The sequence below is a fragment of the Nuphar pumila genome, chromosome 1 (assembly GCF_984573655.1).
Source record: "Nuphar pumila chromosome 1, dmNupPumi1.hap1.1, whole genome shotgun sequence".
NCBI lineage: Eukaryota > Viridiplantae > Streptophyta > Magnoliopsida > Nymphaeales > Nymphaeaceae > Nuphar > Nuphar pumila.
In genome coordinates, this window is record NC_143249.1 from 48,665,418 (window position 1) to 48,677,288 (window position 11,871).

General features: G+C 36.8%; 1 protein-coding gene across 4 annotated transcripts in view; it reads left to right on the forward strand.

Moving 5' to 3' along the window:
- LOC149848894 (putative WRKY transcription factor 4) overlaps positions 1-11,561 on the forward strand; it is a 30,701-nt gene extending 19,140 nt beyond the window's left edge. For 3 of the 4 annotated variants that reach the window (XR_016430507.1, XR_016430508.1, XR_016430510.1), the window contains one exon: positions 10,881-10,980. Coding sequence is in view for 1 of the 4 variants with exons in the window: in XM_089997896.1 (XP_089854022.1) it covers positions 10,881-11,253 (373 nt within the window). In the remaining 3 variants the exon portion in view is untranslated. Of the gene's footprint in view, positions 1-10,880 lie in introns of all 4 variants that reach the window. The other variant, XM_089997896.1, reaches the window with a different exon arrangement.
- The last annotated feature ends 310 nt before the right edge of the window (positions 11,562-11,871 follow it).

Genomic DNA, 11,871 nt, shown 5'->3' on the forward strand with positions numbered 1-11,871 from the left:
AAAGTAGTATAATGTGAAGCAAACCTTGTTTTTGCAATCTTTATTAATTCTAATTTTTCATTGCTTCTAAAGATTGCTAGTGCTTTTGAATGATTTGTGATATACTTCACAATTTTTTTACTCTGCAAATATGTTTCTCCCAACCAATGAAACTCATGTGCCAAATCCTTGAAGATCAAATTAAGTGTGTGCACAACACAAGGTGACCAAAAAATATACTTGTACGTTTGTTTTAATTCTTCACCTGCTAACTTGCAATTTGCTGCATTGTCTGTAATCACTTGCACTACATTAGAAGGCCCCACAAGTTTAAATCCCGTCTTCAAAAACTCGGCAATGTTTGCAGCTGACTGTTGCACATTAGAAAAATCGCTTGCATATAAGAACATCGAGCCAAAACAGTTTGAGGCAAGTATATTTATCAAGTGTTTGTTCTTGATATTTGTCCAACCGTCTAAGACAATGGAAACTCCAAACTCCTCAAACTTTTCTCGAAATTCATTTAACTCCCGGTGAACATACTCTTTCTCACTGTCAAGCAACGTTGTTCGCCCTTTTTCATATGATGGGGGTTTATATCCGAGCACTTTACTAACTGCAGATATCATCTCTTCCCAATGTGGTGATCGAAGCACATTGAAAGGTATGCCATTTGCACACAAAAATCTGATAATTTTGTGATCTACATCATCTCTTTCTACCTTTTTAAAGGTATCACGAATATCAACTGTTTTTCGGCTTCCACTAGATGATGTAGTCATACTAATAGGCTTCTTCGGAGTATCAATTCTTGATCTCCTCAACTCAAATGCACTTGATGAAACCTCCACTCGACGAACTTGCCTCTTAATTTTTTTTGCCAATTCTGCATTTTTTGCAACTTCAGGGCAAAAGGAAATCCCAACACTTTGTCCCTTTGGAGATCCCATGAGATGTGCAAAAACTCGAGTATATGACCCATGATAAATATTTTTGCAGTGCCTGCACATAAAAATTTGGGTTCCACCTTGCTTTCCTTGCCCACTCTTCTTTTGTTTCAATACATGGCGCCATAGCACTGTTGTTTTATGCATGCTAGGTGGTTCATCATCTTGGTCATCTTCAGAATAGTAGTCATCCAAGTCATATTCTTCTTCATCTTTCTCATCAAAACAATTTTCGTTTCGGTCCTCAAACTGATATGGACAAGCAGAAGACCTCTTCTTGCCCTTCCCAACACCACTAGATGATTCATGCTCCAAATTGTTCAAAGAATCGTCATCGTCATCAGAATTATCGTGATCATAGCTTGAGATGGTCATTAATGAAGCAAAGAACATGCAAATATATCTGCATCATAAAAGTATCAGAATCAACCTAAAACACTTTAAAAAAGCTATTATTAACAGTAAATAATGGAGAGTGAAGAACACAAATCATTACTCATAATTTACCAATTACTAAAACAAATAAATAAACATCATTTAAGGAGGTGAAAGATTTATGATTCTATAATATACTATGATAAAGCAAACAAAATTTAAAAAAAAAAAAGTTCTTTCAAAAGTTTGCATTTATGAAAAAATGCCAAAATAAGATAACATAACAACGAAGAAAAACAAAATTCATATTGGCCGACTGTTACTAGCAATAATGATATTTATTTAAAATTTTAAACAACTAGCTGCAGCATACTAGTTGCCCCACTCTTCTGATAGAGTAAATGAGCCGAGCTTGGGTGTGCCCACGCTTAGTATATCAAAGAATTCATACTTAATAGGGATGATAAGCTCAATCATGCTTGGTATACATTTTGTATAATATGTTTTTATAATATGAATTCAAGAATTTTCCTATAATATAGGATACTTATAAGTATCTCTTTTGTTTTGTTTCTTTTATCATGCTTGGTTCACTTGATCAACATGTAAGTTCAGAATTCACATAAAGCAAAATCACTTCAAGAGATCAAGGAGAGAATAGATTCTAAAAGTCTGCAAGATCAAACACCATAATGAAACCATAAGACAACTTGTGGAAGCAGAACATGTTTTTCATTGACTTTGAAATTGAAAACAATAAATCAATAATCCATATATATCCAACAGTAAAAGAATAATAAAAGTGATCCAGTCAATCTGATCAGGAATCAGGATTCAAGCAATCGTCAAAATGACTTAAAAGTTAAAACCTACAAGAATGATAAAAAAATACTACATTAACCCTTATTTCTAAAAAAGACGACCAAATAAACTCAGTTAAACAACCACAAAATGTGAAATGTTTCTCAACCAATATACTGTTCATTCATGGGTCTCAAATAAGAATATAAATGATCATCATATGATAACACAAAACAAAAGATAAATGCCATCATGTTATTGCAACGGAAAAATGAAACAAATAGTCTCTAACAATCCCCTGTTCCTTAAATGTACTTTCTAGAGAGAATGAAGGAATCAAACCTCTGCTCACGAGCTGAACCTCACACCACACAAGTCAGACACCAGCCCTATATCACTCGAAAACTCTTCATCAAAGCAAAATATGGGCCTCCCGGTCCAGTTAAAAAAAAAAATTTAAAAGCTCAGTATTAGCCCAGCTCCGATTCCATATGAAATAGATTTTTATCCATTTTTGTAGCCCAACCCTGACTGCAGCAAATAGTTTGATTTGTCCATATGAAATAGATTTTTATTAATAATTGTAGCCATTTTTATTTTATCTAAAAAAAAAGGAGGATGCTGCCCCTGAACCCCTATCACACCATTTTTTTTCTTGCTACACCCCTATTTGCGCCCCCGAACCCCTATCAGCAAAGTTTTGTTCATTTCTGGGTTAACCCAGTAAATGCCTGAGTGAAACCGAGTCACTAGGTTGACTCGGCCAGTTTTTAAACCATCATTAGATAGCGTATCATGGAGACAATAAAAAACAACCCACTGCTTCATGCAGAATGAATAAAAAAAACCGCTGCGATAATGAATCAGAAACTAAAAAAACTACAAACCCTTGATCTACAGGAACAAAAAAACCCTTGATATACACCCAGAAAAAGAATCTTACACCTAGCAACCCCTGCGATAGATCTACACCGAGAAATAAAAAACCCTTGATCACTTTCCCCAAAACTACCCTATTGGATCCCACTGGTGTTGCTGACTGGAGGGGAGCTCGCACGACAGAGAGATAGAGAGAGTGACAGAGCGTGAGAGAGGGGGGTAAGAGAAGATAGTGTACCTGAAGGTGAACATCTTCATCTTCGGAAGTCGGTGGAGGCCACCAAAATTTTTTGAGGTCGCCGAAACTCGGAGCTCGTCGAAAACTCGAGAGAGAGAGAGAGAGAGAGAGAGAGAGAGGAGAGAGAGGAGTCGGAACGTGTGAAAAAACAAAACCCTAAGCCCCTTTCGATTTTATTTTTTCACGGGTTTTATAAAATACCCATTTTAACCTCGGTAAAAAATATATTCATGTGTAAAAAAAAATTTTAAGGGCAAATTCGACCTTTCCATAATAGCGTCCCCCTTTAAAGGGGTACGCGTACCCCTTTAAAGAGGTATGTGTCTCCCATTAAAGAGGTACGCGTCTCCCTTTAAAGGGGTACGCGTCCCCCTTTAAAGGGGGACGCGCTTCCTCAATTGAACTTGCGCTTCCCCTCGCGTTTCGGAAGCGCTGCGTTTCGCGCTTCCGAAGCGCGTCCCGGGGAAGCGCGCTTCCCCTATTCTATAGGCGTTTCCGGTAACTCTGGTTCTTCATCAATTAGTTGTGAAGTGATGGGTAGTGAGCACCTTCATAGATTAGATCATGTTCAGCAAGAGATTCAGCAAGAGATTCAACAACTGCAACTTCTTGCTCAGTCAGCCCTTGGCCCTTCTTTCTCTACCACTTCTACCTTCTACTTTGGTTCTGCTTTCTCAGGTATCTCACGTCTTTCCTCTGGTTGGTTGATAGACTCTGGGGCTTCATGTCATATGACACCTCATGAGTCATTTCTTACTGACTATCGTCCCTGTAGTATCATCTTTTGCACTGCAGATGGTTCATCTATGTCTGTTTCCAAAGTAGGTTCAATTACTTGTGATTCTTATCCTAATAGTAAATTCAATCTTTCTCAAGTTTATCATGTTTCATCCCTTGCTATGAATTTTATTTTTGTGGGTCAAATTACCAAACTTAATTGTAATATTATCTTCTCCTCCATTGGTTGTGTTGTGCAAGATCAGTTGTCCTGGGAAGAAGATTGTGATTGACTATAGAAAAGTAGGTTTGTATTATCTCGATTGGATTGGTATGAGGGAGCAGAAGGAAGTTGGAACTGGATATGAAGCTTTAATTTTGGATGAGTCTGTTTTGTGGCACCAGAGATGGGCATATTTTTAGCTCTAGATTGCAAAGTTTAGTGTCTTCAAGAAGTTTTGAAAAATCTAAGCTAGTTGTGTTAAATCATGTTAAAGATTGTGTGAACTATAGATTAGTCAAAAGTAATGCCTTGCCATTCAAGTCTAGTGATAGAGAATCAGAAAGTCCTTTTGATTTGGTACATTCAGATATATGGGGTCGTTCTCTTGTTGTATTAAAAAGCGGATCATCCTGTTTTGTGACTTTCATAGATGATTGTACAAGGTTTCCATGAATATATTTTATGAAAAATAGAAGTGATCTTTTTTAAAATTCTAAGGGCTTTTATGCCATGGTTAAAAATCAATTTGCAGCAAAGATTAAAACTCTCGTACTTACTCTGGTGGTGAATATATTAGTTATGTGTTTGAAAAAATCCTGCAAGAGAGACGTGGTACACTCTTGAGCAAAATGGTGTAGCTGAGAGGAAAAACATGCATATCTTGAAAACAACAAGAGTTCTTCTGTTTGGAGGAGACGTACCCAAAGTGCTTTAGGTAGATGCAGTTCAACTGAGCGTTTATCAAATAAATCATATGTCGTCTAGAGTACTTAAAGGCATATCCCCTTTTCATAAACTGTATAATAAAGTTTCAAACTATGATATGTTAAATGTGTTTGGTTATGTATGTTTTGTTTTGCTAGCTGATAGATTAGGACAAGTTATCTCCTAAAGCTGTCAATTATTGCTTTCTTGGTTTTGCTGAGGATAAAAAGGGATACAAGTGGTATGTTTCAGTTGGAAAGAGAGTGTGGGTATCTAGGCACGTGGTTTTTTAGGAGAATGTGTTATACTTTAGTCATTATGGAGAAAAGTTTGAAAATGAGACTGACTTGTCTTTTTTGGTCCCCTTTGAAGAAAGGGAAGGTAGAAGAGAGGATGGAGAGTCAAGCGGAGCAAGTTCTAGCTAGAGAAGATAGGTTTGGTCAGACCTATTCAAGGAGACGTGAAGGTGTGATTGAAATTCTATTTTTTTGATCAAGTGGAAGAACAGGGGAGTGAAGAGGCCAATCTTGATCACATTCCTACGACAGCTGAATCGGGACATCAACAACAAAATTTAGAGTTACTATATTCATTTTTCACGTCTTCTCAGGTACGTAAAAGTTCTAGATCTTCTGTATTTCTATTTTATTTTGTGTCTTATGAGTTCTTTACTCCTCATCATCATGCTTTCTTAGCCTTAATCCATTTCTATATTGAGCTAGAGTCCTACACAGAGGCAGCAAGAAAGGAGGAGTGGAAAAGAGTCATGGTTGATGAAATGAATACACTTGAAAGAATGCAGGCATGAAAACTAGTAAAACCTCCTTCAAAGAAAAATATCATTGGCAACAAATGGATGTACAAGGTAAAGACAAAGGCAAATAGGTCAGTCGATAGGTATAAAGCTAGATTGGTAGCTAAGCGGTATAGTCATTGTTTTGACATTGATTTTGCAGAAACTTTTGCTCTTGTGGCTTATATAACCACAATTTGTACACTACTAGAAGTAGGTGTTATGCAGCAGTGGGATCTTTGGCAGTTAGATATCAAGAATGCATTCTTGAATGGGGATTTACAAGAAGTGTATATGAAATTACTACAAGGATACTCAAATCTAGAAGGTTGGGTGTGCAGGCTTCACAGGACTCTATATGGTCTCAAACTATGTCACAAGGATTCGACCAACAGGGTGCCGCACCTGCGTCGATGCGATGCAACTCGAGTGTGGGTGCGGCAACCGGTGAGGTCAAGCCGACCCTAGGTGTGTTCAACGCACCCAGGGTCATAAATGTTCAAATTTGGTCTCGAAAAAAATACGATAAAATGGGTTGGGCAAGGGATTAGGGCAAAAAATTTATCCCCCCCCCAATGCCTCCCCTTCTCCTCTGAGTCCTCTCCTACTCCTCTTCTCCTCCGACGACTGCACGTGCAAGGTATGGCTCTCTCTCTCTCTCTCTCAATCTCTCCTTCAATCTCTCTCTCTTTGGGTTCTACACAAGTCGGCAACCCAACCCTGCAGAGCTGGGTTCTGCGCTGACAAACCCAGCCCAGCAGGGCTGGGTTTTGTTTGTTGTCGAACTCAGTCTTGTATGGCTGGGTTCTGCGCTATCGAACCCAACCCTGCAGGGCTGAGTTGCTCGTTGTTGAACCCAACCCTGTAAGGGCGGGTTCTGCGTTATCAAACCTAGACCTATAGAGTTGGGTTCTGCATTGTCGAACCCAGTCCTGCTGGGCTGGGTTCGGCTCTCAACACCCTAGGTTGTTGAACCCAACCCTGTTAGGCTGGGTTCGGCTCCCAACACCCTGGGTTGTCGAACCCAACCCTTCTAATATGAATTTTATTTTAATATAATATTTTTTTTGTTTTAAGGACGAAAATGACGGATAAAGAGAAAGGACTTGCATCATCCTCATCTCTACATATAAGTTCTACTGCTAGTGTTGCTGGTAGTGGTAGTGAGTGTGTTGATTCGATTTTGTTAGATACATCATGTGATGATGGGGGGTCACTATGGCACATGTGGATAAACTTGAAAAAGTTGGAGAAGGTGGTGGAAATAAGAGATTTCGATGAGAGATTATGATGGGTCTTACACAAGAGTTAAGGCTCATTTGTTGAAGATATCAGGACATGGCATTTCAGGATGCAAAAGAGTCGATGAGGCAATACGAAGACAATACAAAAAAATACAAGATGAATATGAGAAGTGGAAGACAATGAGTGATTCTTATGCAATTAATATACTCTTTTTAAGCTACCAAGAAGATTAAATAAAAGAAAGGTGGATGTAGGAGGTACAAGAAGAAGAACGATACAAACATCATTCAATACATATGGAAGGGAGGATATGGATAAAAAAGTAGGGAGGTATTTTTATTTTAGTTCACTTCCATTTAATATAGCTAAAAATCCTTATTGAAAGAATTTAGTGACTTCATTGGCAAATTATAACTTGAGTAGTTATGTACCTCCAAGCTCAAAAAACTACGAACGACAATTCTTACATAAGAGAGGGCAAATGTTGAGAGATTACTAGAGATTAAGAAACTTTCATGAGAACAAAATGGAGTTTGTATTGTTTCTGATGGGTGGACAGATATTCAAAGGCATCCACTGATTAATTTCACTGCTTCTTCACTTAGTGACCCAGTATTCTTAAAAGCATTTGATGTATCTAGACAATATAAAAATGTTGAGTGTTTGAAGGGGTTGTTTATAGAAATATTAAAAGAAGTGGGTGATAAGAAAATAATGCAAATCATTACAAACAATGCTTCAGTTTGTAAATGTTCAGCATTGAGTCTGGAGAGTGAGTATCCTCATATTTTTTGGACTCCTTATGTAGCACACAACTTGAATTTGACCCTCAAGAGCATCTGCAACCCCAAATAAAAAGAAAATTCACCAGTATATACTTTATCTTCATATATTGGGGATTTAAAAAATAAATGTCAAAAGCATTAGGAATTTTTTTGTCAACCACCATCATGCTAATGTCATATTTAATAGGTATTTTGATCTAAAATTGTTAAAACACATTTTGCGTCCATCATTGTGATGATGAAAAGAATTAAGTAAAAAATATTTTGGTTAACATGGTGACTGATGAGAATTAAACATTCTATCATGCTGATGATATTGCCAAGGCTCAAGAAATTAAGAAATTCATTGTTGATGATGAGTTTTGGGATAAAGTCGTATATTTCCTTGAGTTTACGTAACCTATTTGGGAAATATTGAGATAAGTTGATAAGGATGAGCACATGCTTCACAAAGTTTATGAAATGTGAGATAATATGATTTAAAAAATATAAGTTGTAGTTTTCAAGCATAAGGAAAAAAATCATGCATTGGATAATTCAGAATTTTTTAATCATATTCATTCAATTTTAGTTAGAAGATGAGATAAAAACAACACTCTTTCGCATTACATGGCATATTCTTTTAATCCCAAATATTATGCAAAGAAGTGACAGGAAGGTGGTGTTGGTCGTGTCCCTCCAAATTTAGACCGAGAGCTATCAAGGCATGAAAATATGTATATGGCGAGACTTTATTGCGAATCACATATTCTAAATCAAGTCACAGAAGAGTTTAAATTTTTTTTATCTTTGAGGTTATATGGATAGACATTAATAGCGAGAGGAGAATATAGATCCTATCACATGGTGGTCAACATATGGATCAGAAACACCTCTTCTCTAATGTCTTGCATTGAGATTGTTATCCCAGTTTACTAGTTCATTTTGTTGTGAAAGAAATTGGAGCACTTATGCTCAAATCCACTACATGAAGATAAACAAACTCACCAACAAGTGTGTAAAGGATTTAGTCTATGTTCATTCTAATCTTCGATTACTTTCGCGAACCAATGAAGAATACAAGTATTAATTGCTCTCTTAGTTATTTGATTATTTCTTAGTTCATTTAAATATGCAAGTATTTAACATTTTCAAATTGGGTTTGTAATGCAGACAAGGATTATCCAAATTTTGGGATGTAAACCCAGAAAAGTGTGACTTAGAGAGAGAGCATGATTTCAACATTACAAACATGAACATATCTGAGCCTATTTTTTCTTCTTATGATAAATTTAATGATGAAGCAGAAAATTATTAAGATCATTACCTTATCATCATATACATTGTGTAGGATATATACTTTTTGGTATGTAATTATGCATTGTTTGTTTTTTTTATTAGTATACTATATAATTTACTTCTTTTCTGCTTTACTTGTTTGATTGTTTTCATAATATATTTAGGTTGATTTAATTGTGGTGTTAGTTTTTACGATGAAGAATAAAATTGTAGATTATTAATTTGATTTATTGTATGTATGATGAATTAATAATATGCTAATTGTTTTTTATTTCATTAGTGTTATTGTTAACTGTTAAAAATTATATATATATATACTCCCGCACCCCCGCACTCAAGCTTTTTTAAAGTGTCACATCGCTGCACCCGCACCTATGTGACATAGGTCTCAAATAAGCACCTCGAGCTTGGTTTGAGAAGTTCAGTTGACCAGTAAGGTTACTTGGTTTTGAGTAGAGTCATGATGATCCTGCCTTGTTTGTGTCTTCCTCAGATCTTAGAAGATGTATATTTCTTCTTTATGTACATGATATGGTTCTCACTAGAGATGATATAAAAAAGATTGGAAAGGCCAAAATGAAGCTGGCCAATATGTTTGAATTGAAAAACTTGAGGCGTTTGAAGTATTTTCTTGGGTTTGAAATAGCCTACTCTCCTAGGGGATCGTACTTTCTTGGGTTTGAGATAGCCTACTCTCTTAAGGAACTGTACTTGTCCCAACATAAATATGCTACATATTTGGTTGTGAAAGCAATATTGACAGATGACTCCAAACAAGTAAATTCTCTCATGAAGGCAACTGATGGTGTTGAGCTAGAAGATCCTCTAGTATACATGCAGTTAGTTGGGAGCCTTATACATTTGACTATATCCAGTTCAGATAAAACTCATGCAGTTTATGTAGTGAGTCAATTTATGAATGCTCCATGATCAGTTCACTTGGCAGTTGTACTTAAGATTATCAAGTATGTCAAAGATTTTATGCATTATGACATGTTTTTCTTGTCTTCGTCTGACAAAGAGTTGAGAGCCTTCTGTGATGCTGACTTTGGAGGCTCCACTAGAGATAGACTTTCCATTATGGGTTTTTGTGTTTTTCTTTGAAACTTTCTGATCTCATGGAAGAGCAAGAAACAACAAAGAGGTGCATTGTCCACTGCAGAAGCTGAATATAGAGCGATGACTCAAGTTGTAACTGAGATTATTTGGTTTCGATAATTATTAAAGGAATTAAGAATACCATGTGAAAAGAAAACTCAGAAGGGCTTATGAAGATGAAATTATAGCTTTGGAGCATGTAAGCTCAAAGAATCAGATTGTAGATGTTTTTACAAAAAGTTTCTCTTTTGCATTTCAGTTCTTTCCTTTCCAAACATGAAATGATTCATTTACATCCTTCTAAGTTTGAAGGGGAGTATTGGAAGTCAATATATTGTATCATAAAGTTATGTAAAGTAACCTTTTTAGACTAATATGTACATACCCTATAAAGAAAGGGTATACTAGTCTTTTTATTTCTTTTTTTTATGTCTCAAGGAGGGTCGACCCTTTTATTGTAAGTTGCTCTCATTCACTATGTGTATTGAATAGAACATGAGTTCTCTTACAAGAAAGCACGATAATGAATATTTGTTCTCTCCTCTAACCCTAACCTCTCTCTCTCTCTCTCTACTTTTTTTGTGTAATTTCAATAGGGTGAACCCAAGTGAGCTGCTGTGGGCTATAAGATGAGAGTTGCAGAAATTCAGTCAACCTGGTAGATTATTATGTTTAGGCGTCTCTGATTGAGCCAAGTAATATGTAAAAATAGATTAGGACATCTTTTTTAAGTCTGTTTGCATAGTTAATCTTGCTGTATCTTTTCCTTTTTTTCAGGAGTTAAAAAGTTACCTTGCTGTGTCTATCTTATTTTCAGGAGTTACTACAAATGCACAAATGATGGTTGCAATGTTCGAAAACATGTTGAAAGAGCATCAACAGACCCAAGGGCAGTCATAACAACATATGAAGGAAAACATAACCATGATGTGCCTGCTGCTAGAAGCAGCAGCCATCACACAGCCAACACAGGAAGTTCCAGTAATAGTGCATCGCAAAAGCCAGTGAATCTCCCTGTATCTGATATACCTGCTACTTTGAAAATGTTATCTTGGGGGGCAAATGATCAGCAACATGCAATGGTCCAGAGCAGCAGCATGTTGTTGCCAAAAGAAGAGCAGGATGCAGCACAGATCTCTACTTTATTGACACAGAATGCTGGTCAAAGCACTGGAACAAAGCCAAGATGATGCAATGATGTGTCACAACAGAAGTTTTTTCATACATCTTTTGGCTACTGCATGCACCCTCGCCTCTGGTGGAAGCATAGAAATATATCCAAGCTGCATAGAGCTGGTTAGGGCGAGTTGTACTACCTGATAACACAACAGCAGTTATATTGTATTCGATTTGTGTGGTAGTTCTGTTCATCTGTATATCATGGTGTTTGTTGATCAGGGAAGTGACCATACTTATGATACCTTCGCCTGCCCACTACTATCAGACACATCGAGGTAAGTTTAAAAAGAATTCTTTTACCGTTTTCCAGTGTGTTCTACAGGCTTATGCATGGTTTCATTTCACTAGTAATTGGTAGGTGTTCTTGTTTGTTTGCGCTCGTGCACGTCATCTGTGTGTTTTTCGAATGTGTTGCGTGCATGATACAAATGGCATGCCCTTACCAGTCCTTATAAGATGCGCTTGCCATTGCCTAAATCATGCTGCTCCATGTTGCGGCAAGCGTGGGCCTATCTTATTCAAGATTTCGTGGACGTACATGCAGCAGCCTAAAGCATGTTAGTTTTGGATTTTCAGGGCTCCAAGCATGGTGAGTTGGGAACCTGATTGCATCTCAGCAAGTATTTAAA